At 51.7% G+C, this 22,238-nt stretch overlaps 1 protein-coding gene across 5 annotated transcripts; it reads left to right on the top strand.

The window, feature by feature from the left end:
• The first annotated feature begins 10,022 nt into the window (after positions 1-10,022).
• LOC138740922 (ependymin-like) lies at positions 10,023-21,928 on the top strand. Of its 5 annotated transcripts, XM_069894249.1 has the most exons (8): positions 10,024-10,118; positions 10,894-11,040; positions 13,070-13,104; positions 15,159-15,293; positions 17,126-17,306; positions 17,755-17,839; positions 18,585-18,679; positions 19,534-21,928. In XM_069894249.1, the coding sequence occupies exons 1-7, from the start codon at positions 10,040-10,042 to the stop codon at positions 18,658-18,660; spliced, it is 738 nt and encodes a 245-aa protein (XP_069750350.1). In that variant the 5' UTR covers positions 10,024-10,039; the 3' UTR covers positions 18,661-18,679; positions 19,534-21,928. The 5 variants fall into 5 exon arrangements, with proteins under 5 accessions (XP_069750352.1, XP_069750350.1, XP_069750348.1 ...); XM_069894251.1 differs by lacking the exon at positions 18,585-18,679 and having other exon boundaries at positions 10,023-10,118; XM_069894247.1 differs by having other exon boundaries at positions 18,585-21,928.
• The last annotated feature ends 310 nt before the right edge of the window (positions 21,929-22,238 follow it).

The following is a 22,238-nucleotide window of genomic DNA, read 5'->3' as shown; positions in this document are numbered from 1 at the left end:
TAGGAGCCGTAGGTGGTGCCGGTAGAGGACCCATGATTCGGAGCCGAACAGGAGTGTGGGTATGACAACGGCTCTGTATACGCTTATCTTTGTGAGGTTTTTCAGTTGGTTGTTTTTCCAGACTCTTTTGTGTAGTCTTCCAAAGGCGCTATTTGCCTTGGCGAGTCTGTTGTCTATCTCATTGTCGATCCTTGCATCTGATGAAATGGTGCAGCCGAGATAGGTAAACTGGTTGACCGTTTTGAGTTTTGTGTTTTGTGTTTTGAGTTTTGTGTGTCACAATTATATAACAAAACAGAAAATGTAACTTTACACAAAACTTCCTTCTGTCGGCCGTAAAGCAAAGATTCACCATCAGGCAGGCATTACCCAGTGCCCCCTACCACTGGCCAGAGGTTTCTGTGGATTTGCCTCCAGCGCTCCATCAAACCAGAGGCAGACCGAGCTCCAGATCCGGACCTCCCAATACCCGGTATGCCCTCCAGCTCGTCACAAGCCGCGGCCCAGTTCATGCCCCTCGCCTCGAGGTGCCGGCAGCCCCGCTAACCTGCGTTTTCTTCGACCTCAGGTTCTCCATCCTCAGTCCCACCACCGTGGGTCACCGTCCTGTCAGGGTCGCCTCCTCTCCTTCTCAAACGGTGGTCTGCAACCCCTCATGGCCGCAGCCAGTCACACACACCCCATGGTCAGAAGACTTTCCTACTACATGATCCATCTACCTTCCCCTCTTCACCTTCTGCAGGGATTCCCTCATCCAGTCCTCCCTCCCCACTGATCTGCTACCAATCCGGGCCCCAAACAATCCTTCCCAGTAAAGTAGCCCCTCGCTTGTGAATCTGCTGGGAGGTGGGGGGGGGGGTCACCTCCTGCATCCGGTGCTCCTGCTGCTGTCACCTCTACGTCAGGAGACCATTTTTCTTCGCTCTGTCCGCCTCAGGGATGGGGATCTCCCCGTGGCTGACCCTTTCTATTCCCGCGCTGACACATCCGTCCATGGCCTCGTGCACCATCCAACCAAGACCACCTGTAAATCGCAGGAACAATACCTGATTTTCCTATCTCCGTCTCCGGTTTCTGCCAGCCCACTCCCCGTTCCCCCCTCCCTTTTCTGTCTCTCCATCTCCTTCCCACCAGCCCCTTCCCTCTCCATTCGCAGAGCCGTCCCCCCTCCATCTGTTTGCTGCTGTGCCCTCCATCCCTGATCCACCAACTACCCCCTGCCCGTGGGCCCATGATCCTCCCCCTGCCCCACCTCCCCACCATTTTGTTGTGCCACCTGCCGACATTTTGCTCGCACTGTGATGAAGAGTTCAAGCCTGAAATGTCGGTTCTGCACTGTTATCTTTGCTGTAAAAGGACGCTGTGTGACCTCCTGAGTTTCTTCAGCGTCGTGTTTTTAACCAAATTTTAATCCTTAATTTTCACCTGCATCTACATAATTACCGACTTCCAACAGGAGTCCCCGATTCTGGACATTGGCATGCATTTACCAGCTATGGTTAACGCTTAACCATACATTTTAAATCCTCAGTGCCTATCACCTGAAAATACTTTCCACCAGGATTGCAAACAACTTCCTGCCTCCAGACTGAGCACTGCTGTTTCGGAGGGGTTTACAGAGGCAGGAATGGGTGTAGGGGACCGGAGGGGTGACAGAGACAGGGAAGGGTGGAGGGGACAGGAGGGGGTTTCAGAGACAGGGAGGGGTGTAGGAGACCAGAGGGGGTAACAAAGACAGGGAGGGGAGGAGGGAATTGGTGGGGTGACAGAGACAGGCAGGGGTGGAGTGAACTGGGGGGGGGGGTTACAGACACAGGAGTGTAGGGAACCAGAGGGGGTTTCAGAGTCAGGGAGCTGAATAAACGGCAGGGATCGAGAAGAGTATGCAGCAAAATTCAAGTTCTGGGGCTGGGGATTGTGCATGTGTGTGAATGCGTGTGTGTGTGTGTGTGTGTGTGTGTGTGTGTGTGTGTGTGTGTGTGTGTGTGTGTGTGTGTGTGTGTGTGTGTGTGTGTATGTGTGAGTGTGTGTGAGTGTATGTTGAACCATCATTTCCAGTCCCCAATGGAAGCAACAGTTCCCAAGCCATGGGACGTTGACCAGGACAGGTGTGTATTTGTCACTGACCCCCTCCCTTCCCAGATGGTCCAACTGAGAAGAGGAAGACCCCAGCCTGAGATAGGTTCCCACCCCAGCTTCGCCCCACACCAGGGGGCAGGGACGGTGGGCAGAAGCCAGGTTACCTGAGTTTGACACCCCCCCCACCCATCCCTGGCCAGGGTGTTGGCGAGAGGGAGCCAGTCGAGGAGGGAAAAATAACCACTCGAGTCGCTGACCAACCCATCAGGGGATTCCATTGTTTTTATTGATGAGAACACAGATAATGTTCATAAATAACAAAACACGGACTCAAAACAAAACACGGGAAGGGACAGACATTTACAGGAGTGTTAAGATGAGGGACAGTGCTTAGTTCCGATTGAAGATTCGTAAACAAATGTAAAACTGACAGAATGGCGCAGGTTCCTGCGTGGAGGTCGAGGTGAGGTACATGCAACCCCCGTCCAGGCGAGCCCCAGGGTCTCGGGATGGCAGCCCAACATGGACACTGTCGATTCAAGTGGGCAGCACCTCTGAGGACAGGCGATGGCTGGGCTTTTGTATGCGAACTCGCTCCCTGCAACGCGCGCTGGCACCGCGACATTTAGAAGCATTTCCTATGGACAATTAAAGGGCCTGCTTCATCGTATTCCTGTTTGCTGATCCACATCTGCTGGGAGGCCAGAATGGAGCCTCCGATCCACACAGAGTATTTACACTCAGGAGGGGTGATGATCTGTGGGGGGGTGGTGAGAGAGAAGAGTGGTAGAGGGAGGAGAGAGTGGGGGGGAAGGAGAAGGAGGGAGAGTGGAGAGAGGGAGGGGAAGGAAGAGTGGAGAGGGAGAGAGTGGGAGAGGGAGGAAGAGTGGGGAGAGGGAGGAGAGAGTGGGGAGAGGGAGGAGAGACTGGGGAGAGGGAGGAGAGAATGTGGGAGAGGGGGAGGAAGGTATAGAGAAAGAGATGGGGAGAGAGGGGGGAGAGGGAGAGGGAAAGGTAGGGAGAAGGAGGGGTGGGGCAGTAGAAAGAGGTGTATAGAGAGAGAGGGAGAGGTGGGGAGGTAGAGATGGAGAGGGGGAGTGGGAGAGATGGGGAGATAGAAAGGGAGAGGAAGAGATGGGGAGGTAGAGAGGGAGAGGTGGGGAGGTAGAGGGAGTGGTGGGGAGGTAAAGGGAGAGGTGGGGAGGTAGAGAGAGGGAGGGAGAGGTAGAGAGAGGGAGGGAGAGGTAGAGAGGGAGAGGTGGGGACAGCCAGTGGAGTGGAAAGCAAGGTGACAGCTGCCCGTGTTAACTCGCTCTCTGTCTGATGCCAGTCCATCACCTGTCCTTGTCCCCCCCACACCCAACACAACCCCCTCACATGCCTATCATTCTCCATCTTTTCCAAGTTCACCACTCCCCAATAGCTCCCAGATCCCAGTGTATGCAGTTCCCAAGGCCACCAACCCTGGGGGTCCCAGAGGAAGGTGAGTGGGGGTACTCACTGCAAGACTGGGGGTCATCTGCAGAGACCAGGGCCAGCAACCAGCAGGCAGTGAGGGCAAGGAACAGCTTCATGTTGAGACCACAGGCAGCGAGATCCACCTGGAGACCAGGAGAGATACCACTGAGAACGGAGGGGGTTGCAGGGACAGCTGTCCAAATGGGTGGGGTTGGGAGGGGTCAAGATCTCACCCAAGAGCAAACAGGATAGAGGGGCCAATCAGCCTCCTCCTGCCCAAATATGATAGAACCAAGATAACCCCGTTACCCTTCCCAATCTGCTCCAACCCCTCCACCCCTCCCTGTCTTTGGAACCCCCGACAGGTCCCCAACCCCCCTCCCTGTCTCTGTAACCCCTTCGAGTCCCCTACAACCCTCCCAGACTCTGTAACCCCCTCTGGTCCCCTACACCCCTCCCTGTCTCTGTAATCACCTCCGACCACTCGACCCCTCCCTGTCTCTGTAACACCCTCCAGTCCCGTACACCCTCCCTGTCCCTTATTTGCTCGAGATAAAAATTGAGAACAAAGAACATTTATTATACAACAATGCAAAGTTGGGTGCTCCCCTTACCCTGGGAATACACACACATACTGGGGCTCACCCAACTTTTATACAGTCATTTCAGTGTAGAGGTACCCTCCCACCCCAACATTCTTCTGCCTCCTGGATGAGTTTTGGCTTTAGGCAACCCTGTCTGCCTACGTGCTGTTTCTGTGAACCGAGGACCAGGGGGTATCCTGTCTGTGTCCCATCATGTCATTGTCCTTATTCACCTGCCTTTGTCCTTATTCACACCTTCCCAACCCTCAGGGCTTATGCAGAACTTGCTAATTCTGTCTAAGGCTAGAAGACCCTTATCTTATTCAGACTACTTTACTTCCATTCTATTCATACTGGCTTTATTCATTACACATATATCCATACTAGCTTTCTTCATCTCTCATATTTTCATATTAGTTTTACTCATCTCTCACAATCCTCTTTTAGCTACGCTTCGTGAATTTTCAACTGGAATGTATTACTTGTAAACTTGGTCTTTTTCCCAGCAAATCAGTAAACGAACTGCAGTCTCAGCATCATCAGACAGAATTTGGGAAACATACATCCTTTGGGTTATAGTGATCTGATGAGGGGTCCGTTGAATTAAATACTGCACACAAGTCTTTAGGCAGGGGAGCACCATAATGGCCAGAATAGCGAGTCCAGCTGCTATAAGGGCTGTGGGTATCAGACTCCAGTTACCAATAAAAAGTCTAGTCTATCCCACGGGAAGATTTTCGAACTCCTGAAGAAGTGTCTTTACCGCCTGACCGTTGCGAGCATTGTCATTAACCAGTCTTTCACAAACGCTGCCTTCAGCAGCCAACGAGTCATCGAGAGCCAGGCGGTTTTGTTGATCTGTGGCTCGTATCTGTCGTCTTTCTTCAGCCCATAAATTCAGGGCCATCTCTGTCTGTTCGGTGATGATCTCCAAGGCTGGAGTCTGATTAAATGATTTAAATGCCAAGCAGCTGTGGTGTTCTGGAGCAGCTTACGTCGTTTACAACTGGAACTCCCCTTACAGTGGTGGTTCTTAACATTCCGAATGTCTGTGTGACCCAAAGGATGATTTACAGGAGACCAAGTTGGGGAGGGGTGTTTCTTGTCACTTAACCTGTGAGTTGTAGCTTTCTGCGAACATTAGCATAAGTATCTGAACCTGTGAACATTAGCATATGTATTCACTCTATCTCTGCTACATGTACAATCCTGACTAACATTCTGTCTGTCATTGTCCCACCATCTTCTTTGTGCTATCCCTTTAAAACTCCTCTTTTTAATACCTGTAGAGGCCGAAATACAAATCAAATCTACTCCCCTAGGGCCGTTCTGTTCCCCTGGTCCATGTTGGGATCCTATATTAACCCATACTAAATAAGGTACCCCACTATGACTATACTCTATACCTGCGCCCTGTCTGCATTCTAAAGGTAAATAATTGTCACCTCTGCTGCCCCTATTCCAGGAGGACTTAATACATTGTGAGCAATTTGGTGATTTCCCAAAAATTGGGAACCAACAAGTAAACAAAACAGCAAATGGTAAAAACAACATTACAGCACTTTTTCCCGGCGTAGTGTAACTTTCAGATCAGAAGGATGAAGGACTTCACGCCAGGTGGAGGGTAGATTATCAATGTCTTTAGTCCGTGGATCAGCAGCTTGTTTAATTCGTTCTATGTGAGTCCACCCCTTTTCTTTCGTTCGCACGGCAGTGTCTGTAATCAAAAGTACACAATAGGGGCCGTCCCAGACAGGTTTTAGTTGGTGATCCTACCATGCTTTTACATATACCCAATCACCAGATTTAATAAAATGAATAGGATGCTCCAGGGGTGGGTTTTGAGCTAATAAACCCTTTCGTTTTAATTCGTATAGAGAGGCAGAAAGTCCCTTTAAATATTTGGATATGTACTGGTCGTTAGCCTCAGGGGTAGGGGTATTAAAAGGTGACATACAAGGTTCAAGTATACCATCTTTCACCAACTGGTCAATTACTGGCTGCAGCCCCATTCGACCAGCCATCGGAATTGGATACTGCTTTTGTCTAATTACTTGCTCAGGATCTTTTAAAGTAACTTGCAGGGGAGGAATATCTAACACTCCTCTATTGCTTCTTTTTGCCCATACTCCAGGATTTATTATTCCCGATCCTCCTTGGTTAATACATACAATTGAGCCCCGATACCTGATTCCTGTGGTCTGATGCCAATAGCCAATTGGTCCTGTAAATCTCGTCCTAACAAACAAACTCCAGCTTGGGGAACTAGTAGAATGTCCTCCGTTACTATCTTCTCTCCCATTTGTATTCTTACATCCCTTAATACAGGGACCGTAAAATCTCTTCCTCTTACTCCCGAAATCATCACGGTCCCCTCTATCTTAACACCCTCGGGTGGTTGTAAAATACTAGACCGGGCTGCCCCAGAATCTACTAAGAAAGGTCATCTCGTCACCGTGGGGTCCTATGCTTAAATTTACCAATGGTTCTCCGTGCAGCCCCACGCTGTGTATTGACTGAGAACCGTGACCCCCCCTATTCATAATCTGCTTCCATCAGTGCGTAAGATCCCGTCTCCCTGGCTCGCATTGGGCATTCTCTCTTAAAATGTCCCTCCTTTTTACAATGGTATCAAACTAATGCTCCTGTTTCCCAATTCCTACCGGGATTACCACGAGGTCCCGGGAATGGTCATCGTCCCCAGAATCCCCCTCTACCCTTGCCCCTGCTCTGGTCTCTACTCTCCCACTCCCGGAGCTCCTCCCAATGTCCAGGAGCTGGCACACAGCCCCTACCCTTTCCTTGCTGTCCCTCCACGACTTCCTTGACTGCCTGCATCAAAATCTTAGCCTTTCCTTTCTGTTTATTGGGCATTCTCTCTTAAAATTACGCACCTCCGTACTAGTCAGGGGCACATTTACAAAACCGAGGCCCCCTCCCATGGGAACTTCCCATAAAGGTCTCATTTAGTTAATTTCTGGCTTATCCTCTCCTTTATAATGTCTAGATTCCTGCTCTCCGGGAAATGAATCAAAGGGTTCTGCCCTTCCCTCCCGGAGGGTCTCACACTGTTTTGAATCAAAGTCTCCTCCCTCTCTTGTCAATTGAGGTGGTAATCTAGTACTTTGTGAATGGGTCATCATACCACCCCTACTTTCTTCTCCTTTCTTTAGCTGTGGAGGAGATGGGGAAGGTGAAGAAGGGTAGAGCATAGGACAGAGGGGAAAGATAGGAGCCGGCATAGGAGGAGCATAAGGTGGAGGAAGGGAATGTAACAGATCCCATCCTTGTGTTTCAGGGACAAAAGGTTCCTCATCCTTCTTGTCCTTATATTCCTTTTCATTCAAAACCAGTTGATCAACCGATCCACTGAGCCAGCAGGCGTCATATTCTCTGCTGTCAATATTATCTCTTTGATTTTGATAAAGCCAGATGTTCAATGCCTGACACATCCAGTCTTCATCGGATCCAAACTTTGGCCAATATACCGAATTCCCTTTTATCGGGTTTTTAACCAGCAATACCTGACCATGGTCTGTTTATCTTTCCCACGGGTTCTCCCCGCACCCCAATCAGATAGCATTAATCCTAACAGACTTTGCTTAGTTATCTGATCGTCCCGTCCTTCCTTAGGACTATTTCCCTTGCTACTCACACCTCCCATACTAACAGGTAAGTAAACTTCCTCTTACCTGGATCCAGTAGCTATTCCTAGTGCGCTTCCTTAACGTCCTCCCGTCATTTGTTCTCAATGCCTCTTCTCGGATATCAATCACTTCAACCACTGACCAGTCACCCGTCATCCGTGAGACAACCTGAATCAGCCGGGGTGCACCTACCCTCGTCGTCGGGCACTCTGTCAGTGGAGAGAGTGGGATCCCGGACGGGATCCCGGACGAGCCCCCATTTGTGAGAAACAGAAGTACCTTCACAGAATTTGCTCGAGACTAAAATTGAGAACAAAGAACAAAGAACATTTATTATACAACAATGCAAACCCTGGGAATACACACACATACTGGGGCTCACCCAACTTTTATACAGTTCATTTCAGTGTAGAGGTACCCTCCCCCACTCTAACATTCTTCTGCCTCCTGGATGAGTTTGCCATTAGGCAATCCTGTCAGCCTACGTGCTGTTTCTGTGAACTTGGAGGACCAGGGGGTATCCTGTCGGTGTCCCATCATGTCATTGTCCTTATTCACCTGCCTTTGTCCTTATTCACACCTTCCCAACCCTCAGGGCTGTCTAACTCTTATATGCAGAACTTGCTAATTCATCTAAGGCTTACTAATTACATATACGGAACTTGCTGATTCTGTCTAAGGCTAGAAGACCCTTATCTTATTCAGACTAACTTTACTTCCTACATTCTATTATCTACTCTTATCCTATTCATACTGGCTTTATTCATTACACATATATCCGCTGGCCACCATGACAGAGGTGCACCAAAGAAGAGGTACAAGGACTGCCTAAAGAAATCTCTTGGTGCCTGCCACATTGACCACCGCCAGTGGGCTGATATCGCCTCAAACCCTGCATCTTGGCTCCTAACAGTTCAGCGGGCAGCAACCTCCTTTGAAGAAGACCGCAGAGCCCACCTCACTGACAAAAGACAAAGGAGGAAAAACCCAACACCCAACCCCAACCAACCAATTTTCCCTTGCAACCGCTGCAACCGTGTCTGCCTGTCCCGCATCAGACTTGTCAGCCACAAACGAGCCTGCAGCTGACGTGGACATTACCCCTCCATAAATCTTCATCCGCGAAGCCAAGCCAAAGAAAAAGAAGAAAAGAAAGAAGATACTAGCTTTCTTCATCCCTCATATTTCCATCTTAGTTTTACTCATCTCTCACTCCAGGAAGCGTGTCGGTGTTTACAGGGGATCCCGGGGTGTGTGTCTGTGTTTACAGAGGGTCCCGGGGAGTGTGTCGGTGTTTACAGGGGGTACCACAGAGAGTGTTGGTGTTTACAGGGGTGTGATGCGTGTCGAAAGAACCAAAGATGTTGATCCAAACCAGGGCTTTTATTAACTAAAAGACTGGAGCATATCACAAGTAGGTCGACCAGTCCAGAATGACATGGTCTGGCTAGGAGTAATCCTTTAAGACCTGCCAGTCGGTGTGGCTAAACTCTCAGCCAATCAGAGTCATCCTACACTACAATCTGTCCATATGTACATATATACACATTGGTGATAGAATCTGTACTATCACAAGGGGGTCCCAAGGAGTGTGTCACTATTCACAGGGGGTCCGGGGGAGTATGTCACTGTATACAGGGGGTCCAGTGTGTCACTCCCCCGGGAGACCCTTTGCACAGTGACACACTCCCTGGGACCCCCTGTGAACACCATCACAGTCCCCTGGACCCCCTGTATACAGTGACACACTCCCTGGACCCCCTGTAAACAGTTTTACACTCCCCGGGATGCGTTGTAAACACCGACACATTCCCCAGGACCCTGTGTAAACACTGGCACACTCCCCCAGACCCTCTGTGAACAGTGACACACTCCCTGGGACCCCTTGTAAACACCGACACACTCCCCAGGACCCCCTGTGAACTCCAACACAGTCCCCTGGACACCCTGTATACAGTGACACACTCCATGGACCCCTGTAAACAGTGACACACTCCTTGGGACCCCTTGTAAACACCAACACACTCCCCGGGAGACCCTGTGAACAGTGACATACTCCCCCGGGACCCTGTATGAACCAAAGCTGGAGGAGATCAGCGGGTCAACGGAGTCAGGCAGCTGGGGGTGGGGAGAAAAAGTCAGTGAACATTCTGGCCCCGGGACATTGAGCTCAATGATCTCAGTTTGAGAAACAGGTCTCTCCGGGTTTGTTTACAGGACGTGGGTTCCCCATTGGCTGCCTTTGTATCACATCTCAACAACACGGGTCAGATGATGTGGGTCCCTGATCAGGAAGGACAAAGTCCCCAACCCTCAGTCTCTGCGACACAACACCGTCACTCTGCTCCAGGTGAGGAGGGACTTTAAACCAGACTCCGAGGTCCCAGGTCCCTCCCCGGGACATGAAACTGTGGTTTCCCCTTCCCTCAGCCCAGGGAGAGTTGGAGGAGGGGGCTGGTTACAGAGACAGGAAGGGGTGTAGGGGATTGGAGAGGGTTACAGAGACAGAGAGGGATGTAGGGGATTGGAGGGGTTACAGAGAAAGGGAGGGTGTAGGGGACCAGATGGATTACAGTGACAGGGAGGGGCTCAGGAGACTGGAGTGGGTAACAAGGACAGGGAGGTGTGTGGGGGATAGGAGGGGGTTACAGAGACAGGGAGGGATGTAGGGGACCAGAGGGGATTACAGAGACGGGGAGGGGTGTAGGGGACCAGTGGGGTAACAGCTACAGGGCGGGATGCAGGGGACCAGAGGTGGTTACAGAGATTGGAGGGGTGTAGGGGACCGAGGGGGTTACAGATACCGGAAGGGGTGTAGGGGACCAGTGTGGGGTGTAGGCGACCGGAGGGTGTTAAAGAGACAGGGAGGGGTGTAGGGGACCAGAGGGGTTACAGAGATGGGGAGGCGTTTAGTAAAACTGGAGGAGCTTACAGAGATTGGGAGGGGTGTAGGGGACTGGAGATGGGGAGGGGTGTGAGAGTTGGAGCAGGTGGGGGAAGAGGAAGCTTTTTCTTGGTTCTGTGATGGTTTTATATTTAGATCAATAGGAGCCACCTCGGCCCTTCAATTCTGTTTACCCTTGGGTGAGATCCTGACAACCTCTCCTCTCCCCTCCCTGTCTCAGCCATCGCCACCCCCTCTGTTCTCAGTGGTTCCTCACGCTGTTTCCAGATAGATCTCGCCGCCTGTGGCTTCAGCATGAAGCTGTTCCTCGCTCTTGTCGCTTGCTGGCTGCTGGCCCTGGTGTGTTCGGACATCCCCCAACCTTGCAGTGAGTACCCCCACCTGCCTTCCTCCAGGACTGTGAACCTGCTGCAGGGATCGCACTGGACCAGTGTGTAAACAGCATGGGTTTGGGGTCAGGGGGAGGTCCAAGTGGATCTGATGGGGCAGGGGGCAGGGGGCTGGAGAGGGGGCATTAGGACCACCCGGCACTGGTGGCTCCATGCCCAGTGTCTCCAGAGTTACGTGTGTGGAGAGCGGGAGGCGAGAGAGTGGGCGGGTTACAGGGGGGAGAGGGCGCGGTGCAAGGGGAGAGAGCAGGGAAGATGAGAGGGTGGGGTGAGGGGGTAGAGGGTGTGGTGGGGAGGGTGGGTTCAGGGGGGAGAGAGGGCAGGGTGAGGAGGGAGAGGGTGGGGTAAGTGGGAGAGGGCAGGGGTGCGGGGGAGAGAGGGCAAGTGAGGGGGAGAGAGAGGGCGGGGTGAGGGAGAGAGGGCAGGGTGAGGAGGGAGAGAGGACGAATGAGGGGATGGGGAGAGAGGGAGGGGTGCGGGGTGATAGAGTGATGTGTGAAGGGCACAGAGAGAGTGAGGGATGTGCGGATGGAGGAAAGGCGTGCGGAGGGTGCTGAGTGGAGGGCAGAGAGCGGGAGAGGGTTATGTGACGAGGAGGGTTGCTGGGGAGAGCTGTTGGGTGAGTGCAGGGTGCAGAGGGAAGAGAGAGGGTGGGCTGGGGAGACGGAGGGAGTGTTGCAGAGGGAGAGTGGAGGACAGAGGGAGGAGAGAGCGTAAAAAAATGAGGGGAGATTTGATGGAGGGATTTAAAATTATGAGGGGGACAGACAGAGTAAAGGTAGGTCGGCTTTTCCCACTTAGGGTGAGATACAAACCAGAGGACAAGGGTTAAGGGTGAAAAGGGAAATGTTTAGGGGAACTTTTCACAGAGAACGGTGGGGATGGGGAACGAGTTGAATGTGGTGAATGGAGGCTCAGTTTTAACATTGAAGAAGAATTTGGACAGGCCCATGGATGGGAGGGATCTGGAAGGCTATGGACCGGATCCAGGTCAGTGGGACTTGGCAAAATAATTCAGCACAAAGTCAAGGGGCAAAGGCCTGTTTTCTGAGCTATGGTTTTAAACGGGTGCCCTTTAATCCTGAAGTTGTGGCCTCTTGTCCTGGAGTCCCTGCACATGGGAAACAACTTGGCCACATCTACCCTGTCCAGGACTTTCAAATTTCAAAATGCTTCCATGAGATCCCCGTCATTCTTCTGAACTCCAAAGAGTTCAGGCCAAGTGCCGTCAAGCATTCCTCATACGCCAAGCCCTTCATTCCAGGAATCATCCTTGTGAGTCTTCTCTGCACCCTCTCTAATGCCAGCACATCCTTCCCTACATAAGAAGCCCAAAACTGAAGCTGGGCTGCGGAGGGTACATGGGGTGAGGGAGGACAGGCTGGGGGAAGGAAGCGGTGTGGAGGAGTGAAAGCAGAGTGCGGAGGGATGAGGGATGTGGCAGATGGAGGGAGAGGGGGAAAAACAGAGTGCAGAGGGGACAAGAGATGCCTGTTTCCCATCATTCCTAGTGGCCAGAGGCTGGTGCGAACACTGGCCAGGAGGGGCACCATTACTGTGCTGCATCCATGGGGCCCAGTGCCTGGCTCCAGCCCACGGCCCTGCTGATCCACAAAATGCCCCTCGGAGTTGGGCTGGAGCCTTACATCCTGGAACAGGCTGCTGGAGGGGACAGGGGTGGCAGACACTCACGCCATCGACCAAGTATTGTGGGTGGTTTTGGCAGCGAAAGCCAGACATAAGATGCCAGCAAACAGGGTCCGTGTCAATGGGGGGAAGGTTATGGTGGGCCGTGACTCCACGTCTTCAAGCTGTTGAACGATGCCCTTTGTTGGGACCGAGTGCTCAAGAATCTGGTGCTGGGCAGGGTCAAAGGGTTCACCTGTCCACAGGATGGACGGTGTTGAGGGAATGGGTCTCACACCCTGGATATTGTCACCTCTCTCTCCAAACTCACACCAGGCACAACTCATCTCTCTTCCACTGTTGTCTTTCTGAATCCCACAGCTTCTCCCGATCTCTTTGAAGGCTACATATCAGAGGTGAGTATAACCTTTCCTCTGCTTTGTTCTCTACTAATAGTTATGTTTAAACTACTGACTGTGGTCAAGTTCAACATTATTGTTGTTCGCTTGTACAAGTCCAACCCGACGAAACAGTGTTCTCTGGTCCTTAGTGCAAAACACACAAACACACACCCAGACAGAACACATATACAGATACATTATACCTACGAAGGACAAGTATCCATCTATACAAATAAAGATCGATTCATGAATATGAGGGTCTCAGAGGGTCAGTGCGATCGGTTCTTTTGGTCATTCAGCATTCCCCCTGCCCGTGGGAAGAAACTATTCCTCAGCCTGGTGGTGCTGGCTCTGATCCTCCTGGATCTCTTCCCCGACGAGAGCAGCAGAAAGAAGACGTGTGCGCAGATGGTGGGGGGGGATGGGGGGGGAGGTGTCCTCAATGATTTTGCCCGCCTCTTCAGACAATGCAATCCCAGTAGATCACGTCGATGGGGGAAGGGAGACCCCAGTGATCCTCTCTGCCGCTCTTATGGGGATTGACCTCCAATCCATTTCTCTGCAGCCACCGTCCCCACACCGTGATGCAGTGGGCCAGGACGCACTTGATAGAGCCCCTGTAGAAGGTTGACGTGATGGTGGCCGGTAGCCTCACCCGACTCAGTCTTCTCAGGAAGTGCAGTCTCCGTTGTGCCTTCCTGATGAGTGAGGAAATGTTGAGGGTCCACGATAGGTCACTGGTGAAGTGAACTCTTTTCATGGTGGTTTAGAGTTAAGAGACAAGAGAAGCTGCAGGTAGTGTGATCCGGAACTAAAGGCAGACTGTTGGAGAAATTCAGTAGGTCGGACAGCATCCGTGGATGGTAAAGGAAACCACATATCCTTCAACATGTCCATTTTTCCTCCAATGGACATTACCTTACCCGCTGGTCAGTTATTTGTAGTTTTTGGTTTTAAGCTCTGTTATTTTATGATCACTGTTACCAAGGGGAGACTTCACAATGAGATCCCACTGCCTTGCACTATGCCAGTGCTCCCCCGCAGGCTCCCGAACGCCCCGTCCTTAGAAACAACCCCCTCTGAGCTTCTGTTGTCCACCTGACCTTTCCCCACAGAATCTGGATAAACGCTCCACACCGACCCATTGTTGCCGTCCCGTTCCAAGCCCCACCTTAGGGCACTGGGCACCATTCGGTGAGCAGAGGGAGGAGGGGCAGGAACCTCAGGTGGAGCAGACAAGCCACAATTTCACGTCATCTGTGATATTCTCTCCCTTTGTGGGTGGGAGGGGAGTAGAATCCAGGCTGACCTGCTGGTCACAGCTCCTGCTCTATACTTCACCACTCCTACAGTTCACCCTTCAGCCCCATGGTCACTCCGGGTTTTGTGCATGTGAGTTTGGGTGCGCGTTTATCCACAGGCCTGCAGAGGGTCCAGGTTGGACCTCACCTCTATCTGCACATGGTCTCGTTGACACTGGGGAGGGACCTGGGTGAAGGGTGGGGTGGGGGGTCCGGATGAGCAGATTCAGAGGTGTGCATGTATGCGTGCTGGTGTGGTTGGGTTTGACGAGATGGGTGCTATGCCCCCCACCCCACACCCACATGGGGATCTGGAACTAGGAGGGGGCATGGGGGGGAAATCTCAGGGTGTAGACGGAACACCCCCCCTCCAGCTCGGAAAAGTGGCCGGCTGGACTCGTGAACCCTAGAGAGACAGCGGGGACAGGGTCACGTCTGGGATGGAATCTGGGACTCTGGGTGACAGGAAAGTGAGGCCACATTGTGTCAGGCCGTGACCCCAGGGAACGGAGGGACAGTCTGAGGAAGATATGTCCCTCCCTTCCTCCCCACCATCACCCCCTAAACCCTCCCAGAGAGAGGGGAGTCCCTCATCCCTCCCACCTCCTTGCTCCTGAGGGAATGGAGCATCTCCTGACTTCCCAGTGGAGTTCATTGGAAACCCTGTTGGATTGGCTCCACATCTGTCCATGTCACCCCATGGGTCTGTCTCCGGGTCTCCCTGATCCGCTGGAAGCTGCCACTGAGTGACCCACTTTCCTTCAACAGTTGCGTTGGAGCCAATTAAGGCCTGCCTACGGAGTGTTCTCCTATGACGCCATTCACCAGAGGTTTTACACCAGCATGTTAGTCTACAGAGATAACAAACCAGAGCATCAGGTGGACCTTTTCCTCTACAACGAGGTAATGTAAGCCGGACCATTTTGTTCACTCAGAGAAACCCTTTCAATCCCATCTCCCCCCTCCCCCCTCTCTCCTTCTCCTCAAATCCTGTATGATCCTGGGAGTTCAGTCAGGAAGATTCAGACGCTCGGTATTCACGGTGAAGTAGTGAACTGGTCTCGAAAATGGGTGGACGGGGGAAGAGAGAGTCGTGGTGGACGATGCTTCTCAGACTGGAGGCCTGTGACTAGTGATGCCTTAGGGATCCGTGCTGGGACCAGTGTTGTTTGTTGGTAGCACAGTTGTAGTGAGTTGTCGGAGCGCCGGTAGCAGTTTCTCCACCTCTCCCGACCGGGACGTTGGCTGGACTCTAGAAGTTCTTGCTGAGAGATGATGCCACCTCTCAAAGAGATTCAAACTTCAGCAGTGGGACCATGGCTTATATTACCCAAAAACTGCTTACCCAAGCACTTATTCCCAACACAGAAATAAAGATAAGGAAGCAAGCTAGCATGCCTAGGCTTCTATCGAATAACACAACTTTCAGCTTATCACTTTGAATACAATGGTTTATTTTGCATCAAGGTTAGGTCTGCCTGAAAGACTGTGACCAAAACAAGCAGGAGGATTAAATGTTCTTGGTACACAGATGGCTTTTTGTCAGATAACTGCATCTCTGGGCCCCATGGTGGAATTTAGCTTATATCTGCTGAGACTCAAGCAGGTTACTGATTCTCAGCCTTGCAGGAGCAAAAAACATGGTTTAAAGCTGAAGCAAAAAGCATGGTTTAAATCCTCCAATACACCAATGTTGTTTGTTGTCTATATAGAGGATAATGTGGGAAATTGGATCAGCAAGTTTGCACATGGCATCACGATCGGAGGCATTGTGGACGGTGGAGAAGGTTTTCAAAGTTTGCAGAGGGATCTGAACCAGCTGGAAAAATAGGCTGAAAAATGGCCAATGGAGTTTAATGCAGACAAGTATGACGTGTTGCATTTTGGAAGGACAAACCAAGAAAGGACGTACACGGTGAACGGTCAGGCACTGAGGAGTGCGATAGAACAGAGGGGTCTGGAAATACAGATACATAATTCCCTGAAAGTGGTGTCACAGGTGGACAGGGTTGTGGAGAAAACTTTTGGCACATTGGCCTTCATAAATCAAAGTATTGAGTACAGGCGTTAGGATGTTATGGTAAAGTTGTACAAGATATTGGTGAAGCCAAATTTGGAGAATTGTGTCCAATTTTGGTCACCGAACTACAGGAAAGATCTCAATAAGATAGAAAGAGGGCAGAGAAGATTTACTAGGATGTCGCCCGGACTTCAGGAACTGAGTTACAGGGAAAGCTTAAACAGGTACGGACTTTATTCCCTGGAGTGTAGGAGAATGAGAGGAGATTTGATTGAGGGATTTAAAATTATGAAAGGGACAGACAGAGTAAATGTAGATTGGCTTTTCCCACTGAGGGTGGGTGAGATACAAACCAGAGTTTAAGGGTGAAAGGGGAAAGGTTTCCAGGGAACTTCTTCACTCAGGGAGTGGTGGGAGTGTGGAACAAGCTGAATATGGGCTCAATTTTAACAGTTAAGAAGAGCTTGGACAGGTCCGTGGATGGGAAGGGCTGAAGCCCAAAACGTCGGTTCTGTACCTTTATCTTTGCTCTATAAAGGACACTGTTTGACCTGCTGAGATTCTCCAGCGTCATGTTTTTAATTCCACCATGGTGTCTGCAGACATTCATGTTTTACTTGAGGTGGCAGTGTCCCCAGGGTCCCTGTGCCTGTGATTGAGGGGTGCTTCTGCTGTCCAGGTCAGTAACCTACCTCTGTTCTGCCACTTCCCACAGTCCGTGAGGTACAAATTCTTCTTGGGGAATCAGACCTGCATGAAGCTCCCTCTCCTGACACCATTCAAGCCTTTTGGTGTCCCCAAAGATGCCAACTTTCTCACCCAAATCTACTATGGAAGTCCTTCCGTTCCCGAGGCATTGCTGCTCATGAACATATGGAATGTGACTCAGGATCGGGGTAAGGAACGGTGCCCGGTGTCCGCCTCTCCCAATGGGCAACACTACGATGCGCTATCGAGCAGAAAAGCAGACTCAAAACATAAAGTCTGTTCAACAGGTTTTATTCCACATAAACTTCCACAGAGCTGGCTGTGAGAATGGCTGTGCTGGCTCTGAGACTGACCTCAAGGGGCCGGATCTAGCTAATATCCCAGAGGGTGACCGGCAGCCGACTGGGTGGAGCTTGGTCCATTCAAGTCAGCTGAGTGACAGCCGACCAAGTGTTGCCTTGACCTGCAGTCGGCTAGTGGTGTATCACCACACACAGCTCATCCCGGGCTGATCCCTGATCCACCACCCGGTTCGTTTTAGCTTCCGAATCTCCCTCTCCCCCTTTCCTCCTTACCCCACCCCCCATGCCACCACTAGCCCCCCTCCACTAATCTTCCCCCATTCCTGTGTTCCAGGGAACGTCAAAATTGGCTTCTCGGACTACGGTTGCTACCCACTGTACTGGCACATTGAATTCACCGACAGCTGGACGCTCAAATCGTGAGTGGCTTCATCTTTCTCACTCTCGGTTCTCACCTCCCTGAAGGGGGAGGCCAAAAGAAGTTGACCAACAGGTTTCCAGCACCCCACTCACCCCACCCCCCACCACTTTTCTAGGGTCCACAACTCCGTTTAAACTCTACATTAAAATAATTCCTTGTCCATCCGTCCGATCTGGATTCATATTCCCAACCCATCTATTCCCAAATTCCCAACTTCCTGCATCAACCGCCACCACACTTCTCTGTAATCCCCTTTGGCCCCCTACACCCCTCCATGTTCCTGTAACCCTCTCCAGTTCCCTACACCCCTCCCTGTCTATGTAACCTCGTCTGTTCCCCTCCATCCCTCCCTGGTTCTGTAACCCTCTCCGATCCTCTACGCCCCTCCTGTCTCTGTAACACCCCCATCTCCTTGTCCCCTACACCCCTCCCTGTCTCTGTAACCCTTTCCAGACCGCTACACCCCCCTTGTCTCTGTAACCACCCCCTCCCCACCTTTCCAGTCCCTAACACCACTCCCTGTCTCTGTAACACTTACCCCCCGCCCCTCGTTCCCCAATCCCCAACTGGGGCAATCCAAGGGATTGATGACTGCATAGAGAGCAAAGAAGGAATGTTTCTACTGCCACATCAGCCTTCATCTCAGTGAATGGTGGTATAGGCTCGATGGGCCACATGGCCTCCTGCTCTCATTCTTTCCTGCTGTTTTTTCCAGGTTTACATTCTTTCTGCTTCCACTTCAGGTTCTTTAACTTAACGATGGGGATCCAGGATCCAACAGTCTTCAACCCTCCTCTAGAATGTGAAAAGAATCTCTGAGATCATTCCGTGACAGACGGTAAACGTCACTGTGCGCATGGGCCCTCCCCTGATCCGAATCCTTACTTTCCTGCAAGCATGCAACGCCCCACAATGTCACTGAAATCTTCTGATTCCAAGGGCTATTTCTAATTCTTAGCTAAACTTCAATCAAAGGATGTCAAATATCCACGTACGATTGCAGGTGCCAGTAAACGGCCAGAACGATTGTCTCCCCATCTCCAGAGGACACTGCTATAACGTGTACCCACTAACACACACAAAGAGAAAAATGTACATGGACAGGAAATATTCGCCATTGTCTTGGTGCCACACGGTTGTTCACGAGGACAGATCTTCTGCTGCTCCTGTCGGCCTTTGTGACGTACAGTTTGTTTAAAGGATTTATCTTTGATTTTAAATCATCTCCTCACCCATCCATCCCATCCAGGTTCACATTACCAACCCAAATACTCACAGAAATTTCCAGCTTCTTATCTTTGGTCTAATGTCCCCACCCACCCCTCGTCCTTGTCTCTGTCACCCCCCTCAGGTCCCCTCCACCCATCCCTGTCTCCATAACCCCCTCCGGTCTCCTACACACCTCCCTGTCTACATAACCCCCTCTGGTCGTCTACACCCTCCCTGTCTCCGCAGCCCCCTCTGGTCCTCTACACCCTCCCCGTCTCTGTAATCCTCTCTGGTCCCCTGCACCCCTCCCTGTCTCTGTAACCCTCTCCGGTCCCCTCTACCCCTCCCTGTCCCAATACCTCTCCCTGTCCCCACAACCCCATCCTGTCATCTTGCACCAGTCATTCTCCACAGGGACCACAGCACATTTCAGGGGGATGAATAACCTAAATCAAAAATATATTTTATGTTTTTTTATTGTAGACGGGTGAGGTATTGAAGGCCGCCCAGTTAGTTTAGCAGTTCACACTACGGCTTTTCGGCGCCAGCAATCAAGACTGGGGTTTTGAATCATGCACCGTCTGTGAGGAATCAGTACGTTCTGCCCATGTCTGCACAGGGTTTCTTTGGGGAAGGGGAGGACTCTGGTTTCCTCTAACTCTTTGAAACATACCGGGAGGTTGTTGGTGAATTGGATATAAATGGGCAGCATGGGTTTAAATCGGTTTATACCATGCTGTAAATAAAATGTAAAAATATAAACTTGACTGAGAAGCCCATAAACCTTGAACAGAGTCCTCGGCGGGGGGAAGGGGGGGGGCCAGAGCCGAAAAAAAGATGGGGAATGGCCGATTTTTGTCCACGGGACCATGTTGGGCTCTGGTTTGCTACAGCGTTAATAGCTGACAAGGGCATGTCCACAAACGCGTCAGGGGCCAGTGCAGAGTTTAGTCAATCCCTGTGGGGAAGATGCCTCTTTGTCCTTGCCAAACACCCACCCACTCCTGCTTGTCACACTGATGTCAAAAGGTTACAATCAATGTGACCCTCTCCCAACTTTCCCCCTACCCCCATCTCCACGTCCACAAGCCTGCAGTCCCCGGACATCCCACTAGGTGGGGACAATGCACCAGCTGACCAATCAGGGCACAGCGCGAATTTTGGGGGCCACTTTTTAAAGTGTGATTTAGGGGGTCGACTTTCGACCACGGCAAGTGCCTGTGTCGTTCAGGACAACAGGGGCCCAGATTTGGTGCGGGGGTTGGGGGGGGGGCAAGCTTTGACAGGATGTCGACTATCGTGTGTACAATCCAAACCAATAACAGAAGCACCTTTCAGGTGGCCAGAATACCCCGACATAAATACCCGAAAGTGGCTGTCGGGAGGCCACCTGAAAGCAGAGAAACCTGACCCGAGGAGCACTTCCAAAACACTCCTTGGTAGGTGTATTCTCCACCTCCGAGCACCCCACCTCCCAGTGGGACTGCGGCCGCAGCCAACAGGAGCCGGCATTTGTTCTGCGGAGCACTCCCTCACTGTGGAGCTTTCAGGTGCCAGAACAGCGCTGCCACTTGAACGTCGCTTCGCACACACCTGCAGCTGGCCCCAGAGCCACGTCCTCCCAGCTGTTCCACCTGAAAGCAGCTATCCGTCCACCCTTCCCCTCATATCCTCCATTACCTGCATATCTGCCATGGCCCACATGCACAGAATGCCCCTTCACCTACCAGCCCTCCAACTTCCCTATTCACAATTACGTAACAAAACAGAAAATGTAACTTTACACAAAATTTTCTTCTTTTGGCCGTAAAGCAAAGATTCGCATCAGGCAGATGTTACCCAGTGCCCCCTTCCACTGGCAAGAGGTGTCCGTGGACTTGCCTCCAGCGCTCCATCAAATCAGAGGCAGACCGAGCTCCAGATGCGGACCTCCCGATACCCAGTATGCCCTCCAGCTCGTCACAAGCCGCAGCCCGGCGTGAGCCCCTCACTTCAAGGTGCCAGCAGCACCGCTCACCTGCGTGTTCTTTGGCTTCAGGCTCCCTATCGTCAGTCCCGCCACCGTGGGTCACCGTCCTGTCAGGGTTGCCTCCTCTCCTTCTCAAACAGTGGTCTGCAACAACCTCGTGGCCGCAGTCGATCACACATGCCCCATGGTCAGAAGTCTTTCCTACTACATGGTCTGTCTGCCTTCCCCTCTCCACCTTCTGCAGGAATTCCCTAGTCCAGTCCTCCCTCCCCACTGAGCGTCCCCTTTGGACCTCCCCCCACCATACTCCCCGCCACCAGTTCGGCCCCAAACAGTCCTTCCCAGTAAAGCAGCCCCTTGCTCGTGAATCTGCTGCGAGGTGGGGGGGTCACCTCCTGCATCGGGTCCTGCTGCTGTGGTCTCCTCTACGTCAGGAGACTGCTTTGCTTCGCTCTGGCTACCTCAGGGATGGGGATCTCCCTGTGGCTGACCCTTTCTATTCCCGCACTGACACATCCGTCCATGGCTTTGTGCACCATTCCACCAAAACCACCTGTAAATCGTAAATTGCACCTGATTTTCCTGTCTCCGTCTCCGGTTTCTGCCAGCCCGCTTCCTGTTCCCCCCTCCCTTTTCTGTCCCTCTGTCTCCTTCCCTCCAGCCCCTTCCCTCTCCATTTGCAGAGCCGTTCCCCCCCCTCCTCTTTTGCTGCTGTGCCCTCCCTCCCTGATCCACCAATTACCCCCCTGCCCATGGGCCCGTGATCCTAACACTGCCCCACCTCCCCACCATTTTGTTGTGCCACCTGCCGACATTTTGCTCACACCGTGATGAAGAGCTCAAGCCCAAGCCCGAAATGTCGGTTCTGCACCGTTATCTTTGCTGTATAAAGGATGCTGTGTGACCTCCTGAGTTTCTCCAGCGTCGTGTTTTTAACCAAATTTTAATCCTTAATTTTCACCTGCATCTACATAATTACCGACTTCCAACAGGAGTCCCCGACTCTGGACATTGGCACGCATTTACCAGCTACGTTTAACGCTTAACCATACATTTTAAATCCTCAGAGCCTATTACCTGAAAATACTTTTCACCAGGATTGCAAACAACTTCCTGCCTCCAGACTGAGCACCGCTGTTTCGGAGGGGTTTACAGAAACAGGAATGGGTGTAAGGGACTGAAGGGGTGACAGAGACAGGGAGGGGTGGAGGGGACTTGT

Source organism: Narcine bancroftii, chromosome 8 (assembly GCF_036971445.1).
Source record: "Narcine bancroftii isolate sNarBan1 chromosome 8, sNarBan1.hap1, whole genome shotgun sequence".
Lineage (NCBI taxonomy): Eukaryota > Metazoa > Chordata > Chondrichthyes > Torpediniformes > Narcinidae > Narcine > Narcine bancroftii.
This window is presented reverse-complemented; position numbering and strand designations above follow the sequence as displayed.